Source organism: Pleurodeles waltl, chromosome 2_1 (genome assembly GCF_031143425.1).
Source record: "Pleurodeles waltl isolate 20211129_DDA chromosome 2_1, aPleWal1.hap1.20221129, whole genome shotgun sequence".
Lineage (NCBI taxonomy): Eukaryota > Metazoa > Chordata > Amphibia > Caudata > Salamandridae > Pleurodeles > Pleurodeles waltl.
The window spans coordinates 192,292,389-192,312,627 of NC_090438.1; the positions used below are offsets into that span (position 1 = coordinate 192,292,389).

The window sequence follows — 20,239 nt, forward strand, 5'->3', positions numbered from 1 at the left end:
AAGTGGTGCAATGCATGCATTGCGCTACTTTGTATTATGGTGCCGCTTTTTTGCCAAGCCACATTAGCGTAAAAAAAATGATGCTATTGTGGGGCAAGGTGGCGCTAAGGGCTTCTTAAATCTGGCCCTTTGTTTCCACCCATTAACCCCTCATAGTATAACAGGACCTGTAAGATAGCTAAGTCATATTTAACTAAAGCTATCAAAGGTGTCCCTTCAATCGAAATCCAGGCAGCTAGAATTAAATGCAAAGCAGCCAAAAAGCAGGCCAGAGTATCATGGGACAGAACTGTTTGGAGTGACATTCTTGATGCTGTTCGGTCGGAGAATCAGGCTGCTTTTGGCACTTTAGTATCCTTGGACAAAAAATTAGTGCGATGAGGCTAGAGGATAACATACTATTGCAGGATCGGGTTAGTCACTTTCAAATACTCTATCGCGAAGGTCCAAACTGTACCCACATTGCCACTAATTTGCATCTAGGAGAGTTGGACAGTGATCCACTAATTTTAAGCCGTACGGTATAAAGGTGATGGCTTAGTTTTTTTCTCCATTGCTGAAACAAGCCGAGCAATTTGTTGGCAGAAAGAGCTAAGGCCCCAGGGCCAGATAAAATCCCTACTGATCTATTTAAATCAGATATATACAAAAAGGTACACTGTTCCACACGTGCTCAAATAGCCTAGGGCACCCGAGGTGTCAACCATCAGAACAGTACGGCTGAGTGCCCCCCTTCTTAGGGGAGCCCGTCAGGCGTTGCAGCGCCGGCCTGGCGAGGAGCAATTCCCAATGATGATGCCAGTCATCCATTGTGATGCTTGAGGGCTCTTGCTCCTGACACCTCGGGTGCCCTAGGCTATTTGAGCACGTTTGGAACAGTGTACCTTTTTGTATATTACATTATTGGGAGACTGTACACTGGACCAGATAACCTCCCGGTCCCTCCCTTCTTTGTTCCTATTTAAATCAGAGCCCGTTGTTTGTGCACTCTATCTAAATCATGTAGCCAATGTCATCATGGCCAGTGCCCAAATACCTGCTACCTGGAAAGGAGCAGAAATAGCACTCATCTTTAAAAAGGACAGAGACTCTAAACCAACAAACTATCGGACAATAAGCTTAATTGACACAATAAAAAAAAATCTTCTGCAACTAATATCTGGATTGCCTTTTGATGTGGATTGAAGACAGCAAGATCCTTTCTTAGTTTCAAGCAGGGGTTCGTTCCAAGACAGCACAGTAGACCAGGTCTTTAAGTGGTGGACATTTAGAGGGGTAGCCTTTAGGTAGCATTTGTTGACCTAAAGGCGACATTTGATATGGGCCACAGAGATAGACTGTGGCACATCCTAAGAGAAGTAGGGGTGCCATCTCCACTCCTCCTGGATATTATAGTGCACTTGCATACTGACAACCATGGGAAAATTTGATGAAGAGCAAATGGGGGAACAAGCAACCAGGTATAAGTCGCGACCGGTGTCCGGCAAGGATGCGTTCTTGCCCCAACGCTATGCTTGCTATTTATAAATGGCTGCGTGGATTTTCTCTTGGGCTGTGAATTTGAGATATTTTATATATTACAAGATATTTATTTATTTATTGATGCTCAATTAATTAAAATTGTTACATCATAACTTAAATGATAGAACAGGATTAAAAAAACTGCCTTTTGTTACGTCATAGCATAAACAATAGAATGAGCTAAAAAGGAGCATTCCATAAAAGATCCAGATTTCATGTTAGTACATTTTGGACATCAATGATATGTAACAAGATGAAAAAGGTAAAATGCAGTGTATCATAAAACATAACTAATTGCAAGCTGATTGTCACAGGAAAAGATAAAATACGATTTCATAAGCCAAAACTGATTTTTGGTTAGGCATCATCTTTTGGCGCATAATACTAAGATTTCATCACATACAATACATATGTCAAGGGCGCAATAAGGCAACAAGTAGTTCTCATGGAATTTGGGGCTATGAGTGCTTCCAAGGACAGACATTGTTCCTATAACAAATCCTCCATGCGGATGAGGTACAAGTTCATCATTGCGAAAATCGTTTACATTTCTCCATGCTGTTAAAATGCAGCCCTGAGAGATCAGGATCAAAGCACTCAATTCTCAAACTCCCACCAGAGTGAGAGCCTTTATGGACTTTTTCAATTGAAACTATATATTTATACCCTAGTGGTACTTCAGATACTCTTGGCCAGTGAGGCATGGTCCGATCAAAAAAGCTGTGGCCATCAAAATCATTGAAGATTTTCAAGTGCTGCTGTCATACACTTCATTAAGCTCTCCGATAGCTGGCATGATTCTCCTTTCAAGCAGGTTAGGAATGCTGCCCAGCGAGTTGACATGTGTAAATTGTGAAATATTGACCAGATCCAATCATGCCTCAGAGGTTTTAAGCCTTCACAGATGCAAATCACATGTACAAGGGACAACCCTATTGCACTACACTATGTGCATCATGCATCGTCTTCCCCTTTCTTACGCCTGAACCAATAGCACCTTACGGTAATAAGGGCAAAGTGCATTCTCATGAGGGTGTACTTCACATGGTTTGAGAGAGGAGAGCTCAAATAGTCAGGGACGGTGCCTGGGAAGTATAGATTCACTGCCCAACTGCTGTGAAATTTAGTTTTTAGATCCTGAAGATCCTGATCCTATGAGATTATTTTTGCTGGTTTCATTAGGAGTTTTGCAATCGTTCTCTGTGGTAAGGTGCTGTTTATTACGTCTTCTGCTATTAGGACCTTAATAAAAAATACCGTCAGAAGCTGGCCCCATGTGGAGCTGGGTTATTGAAGTTTCTCCCCGAGCTGATGTCTCAATGTGCTCCCTACGGCTCTTTTCAGGGTTTGGCAATACGAAACCAATTTGGCCCACAGTGGCAGATCTTGCTTTGGTAGTTTGATTTATAGCCTTTTTGGGATTGACTAGTACACCCAGGGAGTGCAAACAAACAGTGTTAGCATATGCATTGCTGTTTGTCTAACCATTCATTGAGATGATCTTTAAACTCCATGTGGGCAACAGCTTTGTTGCAACCACTGTGAGTAGAGCATTTGTATTTTAGAATGCAAGGCTTCTCTTTAGTTAAACAAACCTACATGTTAGATGTTTTTCTGTCATAGAAAATGCACCAAGCTGCGCTTTCCTGCCCCCTCTGTTTTTAAAGAGTGACACCAAGATACTTAAAATGTGATACTCTTTCTAGTCCTGACCCATTAATGAATCAGGTGCCCCTTTTTATCAGATGTTTACCAAAAATCATTTTTTTCATTTTTTTAAGCTGATGGTGATGTCATTATTTACGCAGTAATGTTCCAGACTCACAAGCAATCTCTGGAGGCCAAGTTGGGTATTATTGAGTGTCACCATTTTATCAGTTTATTGTAGAATTTGGATTTTACGCTCCATCAGGAGAAGCGGACAAATTCTTGGGACAGCTCAATGACTTTCCAATTCTGTCATAAGCAGGTTAAAGAGCAGAGGGGCAAGTATGCGACCCTGTTTGAGGCCTTTATCGATACAAATCTTTTCTGAGGTTGCCCAGTAAGCAGATAATTTCACTCTTACTCCTGTGCCACAGTATAGCGTTTCATTTGCTTTCAGGTGTGATGGTATCCCCCACTTCCTTAGTTTTGCCCACAGCCAGCCTCTTGGGATGTTATCGAAGGCATTGTTGAAATCAATAAAAGACTTGTTAAGTGTCTGGGACTTGGGAAGCGTAGCTTCATCAATCAGGCAAGTTAGGGTGGCTGTGCTTTTGAAAGCAGCTCTGAAACCAAGGGATCAGTTTATTTTCCGTTGCCCAGGTTTCACGTCTTCATACAATAGTCTTGTGTAGCACTTTCCTTCAAGGTCTAGCAGAGCTATCATTCTGTAATTTAAAGGAGGGTCTTTACTTCCCTTTTTGTATAAATCTATCTTAATTTAGCCTGTCCAACTTTTAGGATGGAAAGCCATGGCGTGGGATTCAGGCAAGAGCGGGATTAAGATGGATGTCCAAAGCTTCATATTAGATTTTGGTAAGACTGCCGGAAGGCCATTTGGTCCTGGTGCCCCAGCTGTTCTCTTTTTCCTAGGAGCAATTTCTACCTTCTTTAAGGGTGGTCAGGGATTAGTATTAAGTTGTGTCTGTAAGGTAGTCTTCTCCACCTCCCTCAATGGGCCATCCATCTTATCTTGTATTTTCGAGAGTAATGGTCACGGGTGAGACCCCTTGGTAGACCCCTTGTATTGGCAGTCCTGGGGTACCGGCCAACCTGCCTGCTTATTATGTCCGATGTTTAAATCTGTTATGCCGTAGGGCTGCTTTCTGTGCTCAGACCATTGCTTCACAGGAATATTACAGATGTCTGAATTTCGAGTTTGGGTGACCTTGTTCACTAACCCCCAGAATTTCTTTGAGTCTTTTCTCATGAGAGCAGCAAGAAGTTTGGCCTAGGTCTGCTCCTCTGCCTTCTGTTTATACTCCATTAGTTGTCTTCTATATATGTGCCTTAAAATGTTCAGCTTTTCTTCCACAACCTTTGTATCCTAGTTTTTATACTTGAGAAGAGTAGTGTTTTATTTAGCTGTTTTCTTAAGGCTTTTTGTTGTTAAGCCCTCAGGCGGTGCCAAACGATTTCCACCCCAGATCTTCTTTCGTGGCATGTGTTGAGCTGGTACAATCCAAGGGCCCAGCCTGTAATTAGTTCCCTCTTTTTCTCCTCAAACCTTTGTGTTATAGCTAGCCTTAGTTTTATTTTATTGGTTTGAGGAAATTTCCTCTGTCAGTTGATTCTCTTTAGCGGGACAAGATCTTCCTGCTGGCCCACCATCTTCGTTTCTTGATGCCTTTCCAGGGACTTGTGAATCTTACATATAACGGCTGTGTAGTCACTAGTAGTTTTTGGGACTATCTTGAAGTCTTGGGCTGTGAAGGTGACTCCACAGTTTTGGGATGCATACAAATTGCAGCCTTATTTTTCACTGACCATACTTAGTTAGTCTACAAAACCCTGAAAGTCATAGAGACCTTACTTGCTAAGTTCAAATTGTTTTGCACTAATAATAGTTTTGGATACCAAAATTAACAAAACCAAGTTCATGGCGATCCACTCTCACAGGCACTTTAGAAGTGTCTTAGGTGTAGAGGGAGTGGCCCTTGAGAGAGTTCTAGATTTTGACTACCTGGGACTCCATCTATCTAGGAGTAATTCCTGGATCAGTCAAATTACAAAGAGCACACTATTGTTAAAAGATAGAGCATCTGCCACTCCAAGAATTGAAAGAAATACTTCCCTTTATTCTGTATCCACTCTTCTAGAAATATGGAGGACCCAAGCAGTGTCTGTTATAGTGTATGGGGCAGAACACTGCGGATACAGCAACACTGATGCCTTAGGGTTTGCAGAAACCTCCTTCCTGAGGGCAGCACTTAAACTTCCCAAAAGTACCCCATTGGTTTGTAAATTAGACCTGGATATGCAGCCTATAACAGCAAAGGTGAGGCTTAAACCAGTTGTGTATTGGTTGAGGATTTGGATGACTAAGAGGTAGAAACATATCACAGGTCTCAGAGATATTCTAGGTATGCAAAAGGAAGCCGTAATATTAGTCCAACTAAAGTATGTAAAACAGGCATGAATGTCCCTGGGCTTGATTGACTTATGAAACAATCCCAGATCTTTTTCCCCCTCTTCAATTATATTGGCGAAGACCTTATTTTGGGAGATCGAAGAGAGGAAAATAATCGATATATCTACCTCTGGAACGCTGTCTAATAGGTTTTTAGATATAAAGTCAATCTCCAAGTTCGAGTTTTTTTGGTGAGATGGAACCGCCATTCATGAATTGGTTTTAAATAAAATCTAAGTTGGGATACCTTCCACTTGGCACTGTGGTTGCCAAATGGAACGGCCCAACTGAAGGTTATAAGATTTGCCCTATATGTAGTGGAATGAAAGAAACAGATGAACTTCTGCCTTTTTTTGTCCAATGTAAGTCGGACACCGAAAGCACTGGATTATCCCCATTTGTCGCAATCTGGGATTTCTCTAATATAGGGTTGCGCTGACAATTTGTGGGTCGGATACTACATCTTACATTGTATTCACAGTTGCAAAATATCTTGAATGCATATGGCCTATCTGGACCTAGATCCTGCCCCTTTTGATACCAGCCTATTCGACAAAGCCCACTTTGTCTCATCTGTTTATTAATGTAAAGACATAATTGCAATAGTTTTACACTGGGATTATCTCACTGTTGTCCCTAGTCCAAGTCCAAACTTTAAAAATTGAAGTTTCCAGCGTGTCAGAATGTTAAACACTTTCTTTTTTATGGAGATGCTCAAATGTTTTACACAAATGCATTTGTTAACGCACTTTAGGATCCGTGTTCTATTTGTGAGCTTTCTAGAACAATTTTATAATTCAAACTTGGACATCAATCCCTGCCCATGTGATGGCAGGACTGGGCAAACTATGCTGCACTTTGCTTTTTTCTTCAAGTTTTATACAAAGCACACCGAACAATTTGTGATTCCTTTTATTAAACTCCGGAATTTTAGACAATCTAGGACAGCTTTAAAAGTTTTGGTACAACTGTGATGAGACACTTTTTCATGTTGGCTCTTTTTAGATCCGCTTGTCCGGTCCCGAAGCACAATACGCTTTGATTAAGCTAGCCATCCTGTCCCAGTAGATATGGTATATGTGTGTGTGTAATTCTTAAACTGTAATGAGGTTATGTTGTAAAATTGTTGTCCCCTGATTTTAAAGTGTAATAATTCTCTTTTTATTGTATGTTTTATTCTTGGACTGTGTACTTTTATGAATGCTTTTGAACCAGACTAAAGATATTAAACTAGGTGTGTTGATGGATATGAATTTTCACTTATTGGATGTATTATTTTTATGTGAATAATTGAATATTGTCATTCGATTATGTCGTTTTTAAGGTCTATGGCCAAAGTAAAGTGTTTTTGAACTGAACTGGACTTACTTGTGGATCATGATCATTACCTCCAGGAGGCCCGCCTTAAATTCAGTTACCTCAAGGTGCTATACAGCTGCAACTGTTCCCCACTCCGCCTTTATAGGTTTTCCTTTCTTCAGTCAGCCACATGCTTCGAGGTGTGGCTCTTTGAATGGAGAGATTGTCCACCTTCTCTGGGACTGCCCATTTTGACCTCTCACTGACACCATCAGGCAAGCAGTTCCTCTGGCAAGGGAGCTGAAGTCTCAGACTGTTCTTTGCACAGCTATTACACACCAATAATCCCGTTGGTTGACCACAGCATTGGCTACAGCCAAGATCTGTACCCTGCGTCACTGGAGGACATCTGTCTGCCCTACCCCAGAAGATGGGTTGCATGAGTTGTTTCAGGTGGCCTCCTATAAATTAATATTTTCCAGACTCACAGACCATTACAATAGATAATTGGAAACATGGGCATCATTCCTTTCCAACCCCTGAAAGTCCGTTCCCCCTTCTCCATCCTCCCCAATAATGGCTGGTTCCCTCCGAACCCCCTTTTCTGGGTCTGGAGGCTATTCTCTGCTTGATCCCATATAAATCTACTCTATGTTCCCAAGGCCATGTGACTTTACCTTCCCCCTCCCGGGTCGCAGCATGGACCCTTCCTCTGCCCATCATCCCCATCCTGTCACTCCGAAACTCCCCTCTTCAGGGGATTAGGGTGCCCGCACTTGCCTGTTGTGGAATGTGTTTTCCTTTCCTCTTCTTCTGCCCCTTTCCCCTCACCCTACCCTGTTACAGAATGCCTGTGGGCCCTTGCCTGTGTCCACTCTCTCTCATCTCATCCCCGGCCCTCTCCTGTAAACGCACTATGAGGAATGCACTTTGGTATCCTGTCTCCTTTCTTCGGTCTCCCGCCTCCTCTTCCAATCCCACTCCGCCAACCACCCTTATTGCACTGGATGCCATGTGGCCTGACTGATCCTTCCTGTCTCTTCTTTGCCCTTGGACATCACGTACCACTGCAGGATCTGGTACCATTGGCTGACCCTCCAACCCCTGCCCGGTTATATGCCCTTTCCAGTAGTTTTCAACTTGTTATATTTTGCCTGGTTGTACCTTGGTTGTGCTTTTCTCCTTTGCACTGAGGTTATCCATACTTATACTCTGTACCAGTTTCAAGCTCAAAGAAATACAATATATAGATTGCACCAAAAGGGAGTGGTTCCTATGCGATGGGTTGGGGGAGCGGGGGCAGTGATAAAAAATAAACATTCCCTGGTGGCATAGAAGAGAATTCTTGCTCAAGAATCATGATAGAATGATCACTGTCTGAAATTAAATTCCATTACATTTTCAGTCAAGAAAGACTGCTGCCGTCCAACCTTTGGTGTCCTGATTAACTTAATTCCACCCAATACCGACTCCTTCATCCAGAAATCGTGGCATCATATTTGACTCAACACTCTCCTTTGCCACTCAAATCCAACAGATCTGTTCGATCTGCTTTCTGAAATTGAAAACCACAAAGAAGTTCCTTTATTTGGTCCCAGAAGAGACTCCAAAATTGGTAGTCCACTCTCTGGTAACTTCTCAATTGGACTACTCAAACAGTGTCTAACTCGGCCTACCTGTGTCTTGATTTGCAGACTACAGATAATCAAGAATGCAGTAGCCAGACATATATGGAGAGTCCCCCACCGTCAAAAATATCACTCCCCATTTAAGACTGTTGCACTAGCTTCCGGTGACACAGCACATTCAATTTAAAATTCTGAAGCTGGCCTTCAGAGCTATCAGCAGAGCTTCCCGCACTATTTGAACAATAGATTGACCCCGTATACTCAAGAGAGAGTACTGATGTTTAATAACCTCTGCTTGATGCAGATTCAAACTTCTTGAAGTCACACTGCAGAGATAGATGATTTACAGTTCTTACACTTAAACTGTGCTGGTCTGCGTCACTGGCCATCTTTAAAAGAAAACTTAAAGCCTGGTTGTTTCATGCAGCCTAATTATTAAGATAATACCTCTGGTTCTCTGTTGTCTGCTTTTGAGCACCGGGAAGCAGCTTCATTCTTTACAACTGCAGATCAACAGATTGATTAACTGATTGATCCCAGAGGAAGCATCCTTTGCTCAGGGATACCACTAAAATAAGGGGTTCTCCAAGGGATGACTTCTCCATATTAGTGGAAGAGCTTCTCCCCCCTACCCAGAGTCAGACAGCGAAAAGTAAAATGATAATAAAAACATTTTATTATCATTTTATTTATCGCTGTCTCTCTGACAGCCAAGGACTCTAGAGTAGGGCAGGGCAGGGCTGGGCCATGTCAGGGAGGAGTGGTGATCACTGTTAAGTGTGCATGTCGGTTTGTTCGGTCCTAGGACAGCCAAACTGACATGCAAACTTACATTTCTCCAACCCAGTTGTGTTGCACAGCTGGGTGGAGAAATGGCACAGGCTCCCTGTACCTGAGTGAGCATCAGACCAGCCCTCTCAGGCCAATCCTAGTGTTGCTCTCATGCTTGGTATTGAATGAGAGCAGTGTCTGGATTGGGAGCCTGTGCTTTTGTGCCCCAGTGACTGCTGGGGCTGGGAGCGGCAGTTAAGTTCTTTTTTTATTTTTACACCCTCCCCCCGGATACCTCCATTACCCCACCACTTTTGATTGGCATGAGCCACCACTGGGTTCTCCCCCATTTTCACTTGCGCTACAAGGCTCCTAACAAGTCAAAAACAAAAATAATGGCTGCCATCTTCCCTTCTCTGGGGTGGAAAGCCGGGAAGGCCACAGCACAATCTGTTTATGGGAAATTCCCCATAAACAAATTGCACTCAAGGAACTGTATCCCCATGACTGAGTAGTGCACTCCCAATAAAAACAGTCCCTAGTAACCTAGTGGAGGAATCCTGAGAAGGGATCTTCTGCTGTGGGGCAGACTTTCCCCTTTCCAATGGTACCCCTCATACATTTTCGAATTTACCAGAGTGCTGTGCAGGCCCCCTGATACAAGGAAACCAAATAAAAACTGGAGACAGTGGTTTTCCCTTGCCTGGATTAGCCAAACAGGATGGGGCAGGTTCATAGTACTCTTCAGGAAGGAATAAAGCCTAATAAATAGATGGTTCCCAGAGGATGGAGGGGGTCTGCACCCCCACCCCACAAAAAATCTGGATGATTCTTGTGCAGTGGTCCCTGAGCAGGAACCATTTGCTGAGAGGCACCATTTGAAAGGGGATAACCTTTCCTATCCAATTGTGCCTCTGATGACTTTGGATTTTTACTGGTGGAGGGCACGATATTTCTCTTTGTAAATGCCTGCCTCTACGGGGTGTTATTTATCAATATTTGTAAATAAAACTTTCCTTCAAAAACCATAGGTAGTAGCATGGGGATACCATCTACCAAGCATTGATATAAAGTTAAGCAAATCAGCACGAATTGCTAATTGTGTTACTTTAAGATAAACTTTTCAGTTAAAAAATCTTTTGTACTGGAAAGTAAATACTGTATTTATCAAGACTTTGCACCGGTTTGCGTCATCACTTTGTGAGATTTTGCACCAGCTTAAGGTCTTTACAAATCTGCCCCAGAGTATATTACTAGTGAGTAACTGATAGAAGTGAGAGCAGCCCAGGTGCAGAGAAGCCAAAAACACAAAGGCAATCCTCCCTGCGGGAGTAATCCGAGAGTACTGTGGCCCAATTGCCACCTATCCATCTTGCAAGTGAAAATGCCCAGTAAGCAAATTGCTCCTAAGGCCAGGACATGCCTTCTCTCCAAAAATAACAATCCCTGATGGTCTATTGGAGGACTCCTGTAAGGGAATCAAGGCCCATTTACAATCACCAAGCAGGGATCCCTTGGGGAAGGCATGTTGGAAAGGGGAAAGACTTACCCTTCCAAGAATCTTGCGCCCAAGGCACAGGATCGTGAACTAACTGGACGCATTTCTGATTAGCATATTCAATGGGAAAAGGTAAACATTTTAGACATTGGGATAGCTGCTTTATCCACAACAGCGAATGGACTTCTGCATTCAAGTACCAGCCTTGAAACAGTGGGTTACAACGAAACATGTTGGCAGATGTGTTTTGGAAACTGACAATACCAAGGATGAATATGAGCTGACAAGTATAGCTTGGATGGTACTAGAAACGAAGATCATTTAGAATTAAAGGCATAGGGCCTTATTTAAAGTTCGGTGAACAGGTTACTCCCTCACAAATGTGATGGATATCCCATCCATTTTATTATAAGTGCATAATATTCAATGCACTTGTCAAAAGGGAGACAAGATATTTGTCACGTTTGTGATCTTCCAGACACTAAGGGGGTGATTCTAACTTCGGCGGGTGGCGGAGGCCGCCCGCCGAAGTTCCCCCACCAAAATACCGCTCCGCGGTCGAAAGACCGCTGAGGGTATTTTGGGATTTGCCCTGGGCTGGCGGGCGGCCGCCAAAAGGCCGCCCGCCAGCCCAGGGCAAATCAACCTTCCTACTAAGATGCCGGCTCAGAATTGAGCCGGCGGAGTGGGAAGGTGCGACGGGTGCAGTTGCACCCGTCGCGTATTTCAGTGTCTGCTAGGCAGACACTGAAATACTTTGTGGGGCCCTCTTAGGGGGGCCCCTGCCGTGCCCATGCCATTGGCATGGGCACGGCAGGGGCCCCCAGGGGCCCCGCGGCACCCCCTACCGCCATCCTGTTCCTGGCGGGCGAACCGCCAGGATCTGGATGGCGGTAGGGGGTGTCAGAATCCCCCATGGCGGCGCAGCAAGCTGCGCCGCCATGGGGGATTCTAAGGGCAGCGGTAAACCGGCGGGAGACCGTCGGTTTACCCTTTCTGACCGCGGCCAAACCGCCGCGGTCAGAATGCCCTGCGGGGCACTGCCGGTCTGTCGGCGGTGCTCCCGCCGACCTTGGCCCCGGCGGTCTGAGACCGCCGGGGTTAGAATGAGGGCCTAAATCAGGCCTTTAATTATGAACGTCAATTCACCAGACTGCCAGGGGTAGCGGAGGTGACTTCACACGCCATTTCACTTTTACTTTTACTTACACGAGCATGCTTACACTTACACACACATTTTTTATTTACCTCAGCTGGTAGGGAGGATCGTATTCCAGCAAAATGTAATTCAATCTTTATTACATTAATAGTGAATAAAATATTATTCACTGATAGTGTAATATACAATTGACAGGAAAAAAGAAAGTGGAACTTCCACTGTGTTCCTGGCACTGATTTTGCCCCCTTTGAGGCCAAGGGTCGCAAAGGCAGTGCCAGCGGTCGCAAAGGGGAAGGCAAGGGTCGTACCTGCGACGCCTGGAGACCCCTAAATGACGTCCTTGCCCTTAATGCGTTTAGCCTTCATGTAGTTTTGGAAATTGACAAACCAGGATACATTAAGACTAATGAGAATGGGTTGGATCGCTTTATGTACTATGATCAATTTGAATAAAAAAAAAAATATTTTTTGACTATTGTATGCTAATAAATAATTTTAAATTTAGGAAAAAAGGAACGAAGTACAAGTGCTAATTACAAAATAATGTATTTCAAAATTTGAAAAGATAATCCAACTCTATGGTGCCTCTCATTGTATGCAATAAAAGACAAAGGGGCAGATTTATGAAAAGTTAGTTCAACCTTGCACTTCGTTGCTCTAGGGGATAGAGCATTGCAGAGCCGCATCAACTAAGATATGGTGCTGCTGTTGTCTTTCCAAGGGCCACACACACACATTTGTACAATAGTGCAAGGTGTATTTGTGTGTGTTTGTGCGTGTGTGCGATGACGAGCATAGATTTTGTACTGGAAGTGTACTCTTCTAGTAGAATATACTATGTTGACACTAACGGTAAAACTTTTCACACATTGTACTGAGCAGCACAGATGCAATTTGTGAATAGTTAGGAGAAATAATAACAATTCTTCTTGGTAACACATCCCTTCCTTTAATAGATAGAGGTTTGTGTAAAAAACCATAGGTTTTAGTGCAGGAATGTCCATGTATCATACAAGGGATATCCCCTTGATGCAAAATATTACAAAGCAACAAAAAGTACTATTTGCATAACATTTAGGGCAAATTTCCGGCACAAAAAAACTGTTTTGCTCTGGAAAGTAAATACTTACCAAGACTTAGTACTCGTCTGCATCACTTGACTGGTGAAAGATCTTGAGGCCAGTAGGCACAAGTACAGTCTCGCTGTTAAGGGAATTATGCTGAGCTAGGCTGCCCTGACTAAGTTCAACCTGCTATGTGTATAAGGGGCCCTCGTGGGGAGGTTGGTATTCAGGTGCTCGCTGGAGAAGTACAACAGACCAGGACATTAGATTACAATTTACAACTGTCTGATGCAAGATCGTTAACATCTAAGAAACAGGCCCAAGGTGTGGGAAGATCAGGAGACACTATCTTTATGTTGAGGTACCAAAGTTGCCACCAGTGCCCATAGAAATACAGGATTCCCTTATAAATAAGGTTATTTACTAGCTGAGAGTTCAGCGTAACTGCCTTTCTGTTGTTAGAGCAGATATATTAGAGGTTGAAAGACATATCCAGCAAGGTTTCAAACCATGATTTTATTTCTATTCTTCTTATTTTGAATTGTGCACCTGCTACCTCTGAAATTCTAGAGGGGTTGGCATCAGGCTAAAACTATCTCCGCCCGACTTCAGCATACCTACAATCTGCAGGGGAACAGCAGGTAAGAAGTTTGATCTTAGTCAAACTCATGCCCCTGCTTTGGCAGTAAACAACTTTTTCATCTGATAGCTGTCGATTGACTATCCACTGAATTCCATGGAACAATTCTGCCAATGGCCTCTGTGGGCCGGGTTGGGGTGTTGACCAGGCCTGCCAATTGTAGGGAAGAGGAACATCCCAGCGATGTGAGTCTAGTATCCCACTAGGAAGATACTGCTGAATTATCCATTATGTCTTGTAATCTGGCTGGGTTGGGTAGTAAACTAGTGCATCACGAGTGGGCTACCTATGTAAACAAGCAGGATTTATGTATATTCCAGGAAACTTGGGACATGGGCCCAGTCTTCCTGGTTGTTTTTTTATCCTATTACTTGGAGACCCAACCAGCAGTTGGGGGAAGAGGTCGGGCCAAGGCGGCCCTCTTGATACTGATAAATAAGAATCTGCAGTGTAATCACTCAGCCTTTAAAATAGATTCCTCTGATATATTAGGCAGACAGCTTGAATTTAATCAAGGTTTTAAGCTTGCAATAATTAATGTATATGCTAAATCAGTGTCACAGGGTGTAGAGACTCAGACCTTGGCACAGTTAACTGAATTTATTGACACATTGCACTATTTCCTTAATATAGTGGATGCTGGTGATGTTAGCTGTTCATTTGAACCCTCTTCTGTTAGCCTTGATTTGACAGTCGATGAGGATGAATATTGGGATATTCCACAACATACGGGAAAAAGACTACATATGTGCTCTAATGCTGCCCTTCAGCTAACATTGTTGTGTCTTAAACGAGGGCTTAGGGCTTGTAATGGTTGTACGTGTTCTGATCTAAGGAATGCTCCTACTTTGAAGCGTGGCCAGTCTACTAGTGTCATTGACTACTTTCTAGTAGATGATAGGTTGTGGCCGATGCTGGAAGACATGAGAGTTGATTTTTGCCATGAAAGCGATCACAATTCTCTGCCTCTTATTTTACATAGTGATGTATTTAGGAGATTTTAGAACACCCTCTCTACCTTTGTGCCTGAGCCATTAGTGGCAAATGACCACAAACGTGTTAGCTGGCCAAAAGTGATGTCAAATCCCTATTTGTACAAGGAGGTTTATAAATTGTTTGTTGATGCTATGGTAAATTCTGAAGAGTTTGAGGTTGGAAACATCCCAATCCAATTACAGAACATTTTTCATAGGAAGATTGCAACTAAATGAATTACTTCTACACACACAAAAACGAGTGCTGTAAGGCTAAATCAGCGCAAAAGTGGGCTATTGTGTTTCGCTCACAGAAGATGATTAGTACGTCCAGAACTGCATATAAAATGGCCATAGCACAGGCAAATAAAAACTGGGAAGACACAATCTGACAGAATTTGCTTGACGCAATTAGATGAAACGATAATGTGACTTTCTGGAAGTTACTTTCTAATAGTCACAATGAGGGCAGGAGCTTTAATCGTACTCACATTCAACAAAAGAGTTGAGTGGATAATTGTTCTAATCTTTTTGATCCACCCTGTGATACATTGAGTCATGATTCTTCCCCTCAAAGCTGGTTGAAATGCACTCCTTGCAAGGACGTCCTGGGGTGGGTTTCAGGGATCCTGAAGACTGCATTGTTTTTACTTTGGGAAAACCACTGCCACATTTGGCTCCCTAAAACTCTCTAAACCACCTGGCCCAGATAAGATACTAGGGGATTTATATAAGTCTGAGCCGAAAATCTGATCCAGGTATGTTAATTTGATATCTAATGCAATAGCAGCCAGGTGGCCCAATGCCCACTACCTGGAAGGGGGCCGAAATAATACCCATTTACAAGAAGGGTGAAGTGAGTTCTCCTGCTAATTACAGACCCATCAGCATTAACGATAACCTTAAAAAACATCTTTGCAAAACAGGTACTGGATAGGCTGTTAGAATGGGCTGAAGCTAATGAGGTTAATTCCCCCCTTCAGACGGGCTTCCGATCCAAAACAAGTACAGTGGATCAAGTCTTTCGGTTGCCTCTTTTATGCTGGAAAAAAATATCTTGTGCCAAACAAAATTTGTACGCTGTTTTTGTGGACCTTCGATCCACATTTGATTTGGTTCCCAGAGGGAAACAGTTGAAGGCTTTACATAAAGCAGGTACTCCAGGGAACATAATTCATCTTTTACAACAGTTAAGTGAAGGCACCTATGCTCAGGTGAGATGGGGCAATCAGGGAGAACTAACCAATCTCATCCCCACTTAGCGGGGGTTCGCCAAGGCTGCGTTCTGGCACCAACATGAATCACTTTATATATAAATGAGGTGGTTCATGCTGTGTCTGTTTGCCAGAATGATGCTCCGTCCTTAAATGCCCCAAAAATTCCCATACTACTTTTTGCGGATGACTCCCTCCTTATTTCCAAGACTCTGATTGGGATACAGACTCTTGTTAACAGGTTCTCAGCGTTTTGTGAAGATCATGGGCAGGAACTGAATATCAGCAAAACCAAACTGATGGTGTTCAGTCGGAGGGCCACCCACGAGATGCACAATCTCTGTAGACGGTATTCCTTTGATTAAAGTCAGTTCAATAGATTATCTAGTTGTGAGGATCTCTAACAATTTCAACTGGGATGGCCAGATTAGTAATAGCTTGTCTCTTCTCCAACATAGGTCAGGTGCCATCTTGCGACTATACAAAAGTACTTGCACAAGAGCTGTCTCTCCGGTTCTAAAGATTTACTTGGCAAAAGCACAAAATTCTGCCACCTATGGCGCAGAGGTGTGGGGTTTCTGCAAAACTCACAAATTGTGAGTGAAAATTGCTTCACTATAGCACTACTTGCGTGTCCAAGCACTACCGCTCTCATTCCTATTTTTTTGGATCCTGGCTTCCATCAAATATACAATATGCTAGCCCTTAAGACTGCTGCTTTTCTGGGTAAGGATTTGGTTTCCCCCGGAGCTTAGCATTTATACAAAATCACTTCCTGATCTTCTAAAAGGACCTAAAGTAGCCTCTATTCCATGGTTTAAGTATGTGTTAAATTGATTTTGTATTCTGGGTCTTGGAGTTATTGCGAGAACCCACAGGGCCTAAGGAAGGCCGAGAAGTAATCCCTGAAATTAGCTTATTGGTCTTATGTGAGGAATAATTATCTCCTTGGCACAACCCATGGGCGACTGACTAATCAATTCCTTGATCTTACGTGGTATGAGTATGAGTCCTTTTTAGATGTCATCCCTGAATCCTTAGCCAAGGCTTGTATGTCTGCTTCCCTTATGGATGCTTGCCGTTAATGTATTTTATAGGTAGTTGGAGGGCATCACCTGTATCAAACTTATGCCCGGCTTGTGACGTTGCCTCTGAGTTGGTTGAACATTTCTTGTTTTTGTACAGTTTATGCTTCCTCCCGGCGCAAGTGGATATGTCCAATTTGCCAGAACCTGGGCATAAGACAACATGTTACTGTTCTTAGAATTTTAAAAAGTGATACTTCAATCATATTGGTTCGAGCAGTTAGCAAGTTCCTTGTGGCTGCATGGTACACGTGTACTCGTTTTTAAAAGATTAGTAATGTATACCTCTTTTTTAGTCTTGTATGGATGGCTGCATTATTTCTTTATTTTCATTTTTTTCATGGAATGCATGTTTAACTACTGGTGCTAATTATGAATGCTCAGGGGCTTAGGACTCTGGGACTGATTGATTTTATTGCGTCAGTATTTTCTGATGATTTTATCAGTTTTATCTGTTTTTGTAAGTTATATGGAGCACTATGGCTGTATGGGTTGATGGTTTTATGACCGAATAAAGCTTGTTTTGATAGTTATAGTGATACTGCTTTACCACAAGTACAGGAGCAGGGGAAGGGGGAATGTTTAGGTTAAAGAGATGGCGAGAAGAGGAGACATATAGTTAACATGTAAAGGTCAGGATGCCTCAGTTTCACTCAGTTAGTAATACATTGGGTCCTACCCATTTTCATGTAATGTGTTCTAGTTACTTTCACTAGCCCACAGTAAACTACTGCCCTTTTCATAATCTTAAGTATTATGCCCTAACTACTTCTGTTGAAAAGCACCCTGCAGTAAACATTATTGCAACTACATGCTCATGATTTGCGATTGTGTATGCAAATTGTACACAACCCATTGCACACCCATCTGATTGAGACTTGCCTTGATTTTCTTTCACAGACAATAAAGAATATGACGCCTATCTCTCCTACACCAAAGTGGATCCAGATTCGCTAGATTGTGAGAGCAAGGAAGAGGAGCAGTTTGCACTAGAAATATTACCTGGTGTCCTGGAGAAACACTATGGATATAAACTCTTCATTCCTGAACGAGACCTGATGCCGAGCTCTAGTAAGTGCTTTTCATTATCTGAATAGTGTTGTGCTTACTACATATTTACACTTTTCGAATGCTCTATAATGTGTCTTGATTTCTGATAGAATCTTCTAACTGTAGATTCATCATCTTGTGAATGCCTCCAGTTGCCAGACTGAATCTGGAGGTTTTTCATAGCATTGCTCCTGCCATCATTAGACTGTGCAGCTCTGTGTCAGCTTAGTCCCATCACATAAAGTAAATTGGATCTACATGTAAGTACCAATGCAGCTCACTGATGGTTTGTTCCTGTAGGTCCTTACCTATAAATGTGGATTCAGAAATTTCCCAAAACTTTTCTCCTCGTCGTTGATGAGTTTGTTTGCTAATTTCTCCGAAAGCATGTGGATGATAATTTTCCCTCCAAAAATCTGAGGATTTAAACCTGTTTTACTACAAGGCCTGTGAGGACTGTGCCCAAATGAAACCCAAGGAAATTAGTAACCATGAAGTCAACTCTATGTCGGCAAGCTCTTTAAAAGGTGTGTAAGTCCCGGTCCTACACAAGTTGGGGCCATTCCTGAGGCCGTTCCAATGAGAAATCCCAATTGCATTTGAAATCATCCAGTAAGACCAAGAAAAAGAAACAACAAGAAAACAAAGTGAGATTCCTCCCCTTACTCCCACTCTTTAACACGGATGTTGCCCAGATGTCAAGATGCCTCTTGATCTCAGTGCCTATCTCATGCACAGGAATAGATTCCACAACTTGTCCTGTTGCAGCATGAATTCCTAGGTTTGTCAGTGACACCGCAGCGGATAGTGGCCTTCAAAGAAACCACATTGTGAATACTGAGTACCCTTCCATATTCCTCTTGTGGACCTTTAGGCCTCATGGATATGAAGAGGCTTCCTTTCAGATTACTATTTGCAGATCAATCGTCAATCTAGTCTATGCCTCTTGACCCCACAGCGGTATGTGCCATGAATCTAGGACTGAAGCCCAACTAGACTTTAACTCTGGCACCATGTCCACATCAGTTCCTTCCATGTCAACTCCAGCCCCAACATTCTTAACACCAGATGAGTCCTAATTGTTTTGTCTGGCTTCAAGTTGAATCCAACACAACTCTGACCAAAGTTGCGTTCAGAAGCAACTTAATTCAGACTCTGACAGAATGTTGCTGTTACAGGCATTTAACAATCTTTTTGACTATTTTGACCATACCATCATGACTAGGGAGATGACAATGGAGATGATGGAGATGAGGCATACGACCATTATGATGATGACAGTTTGCTTATGGATCTACGAGAAGCCAGTGGCTTGAACACTTCCCCCAGACACTTGGGGCCTTATGTAGTTCTTGATGGTAATGGTCCCTCCGTTGGTTTTTGGTCAGAAAACCCATCCGCTACCTTGGCCCCGCCCACCCACCTAATTTAGATGTTGGCGGAACCATAGGTGAAAGACCACTCGAGTCCCACCAACTCCTCCAGGAGTCTTCACCCACGTCTGCGGTGCCATTGGAAATAGCGGCTGGCAGCAGCACTCAAGACACTGTTGCCGCTTAGCAGATTATGATGGGCCTTCCTGCCAAATCGACTTTGGCGGTGTTACCTCAACACCTGAGTTAGAGGATTGGAAGGGAAATGAGTTGAAGACCTACCCTTTTTCCCAAGTGCACTTCTGTGCACTTCTTTTCCAAGTGACTTGTCACTTAACATCAGCTTGGGACCAGTGCTGTAAAATACGTCACAGGAATACTGTTTATCACAATTTGTGACATGCATTTTCCCCCTGGCTGTGTTGCGCCTTCACTTGTCTCTTGCCTATAGGCCAGGGGTGTCCTCCACATGTATTGGAATCTAATTAGCACATATCTGGCATCTCACAGTTTTCTCAGGAGGGATGTGAGTGGATTGGCTGGTTGAAGTAGAGGGAGCTGGAGTGGGTGATGTGGTTGTGTCTGCAAGTGTGCCACTTGCATATCGGTCTAATGTTGGTTGTGTATGTTTGGTTGTGTGTTGTGTTGCTGTGTGCAACAATAAAGGTGAGTGTCATTGCTGCGTTGTGGACATTGTTGGTATGTGTGTAGTTGTGCTTGTGTGTGACTGCGTTTCTGTAGATGCATGTGTAATTGTGTTCTTCATTGTTGTTGTTTTGTATGTGAATGTTGTGTCAATGGTGTGTGTATGGTGTCTTTGGGGATGTATTACATTGCACGTATTGAGCA

The 20,239-nt window shown here is 43.0% G+C and overlaps 1 protein-coding gene across 1 annotated transcript in view; it reads left to right on the forward strand.

Annotated features, from left to right (window-relative positions):
• Positions 1–20,239, forward strand: part of IL1RAPL2 (interleukin 1 receptor accessory protein like 2) — a 1,519,353-nt gene that overhangs the window by 1,436,786 nt on the left and 62,328 nt on the right. The window contains exon 8 of the mRNA XM_069212386.1: positions 17,868–18,038. Within this exon, the coding sequence (XP_069068487.1) occupies positions 17,868–18,038 (171 nt within the window). The remainder of the gene's footprint in view (positions 1–17,867; positions 18,039–20,239) is intronic.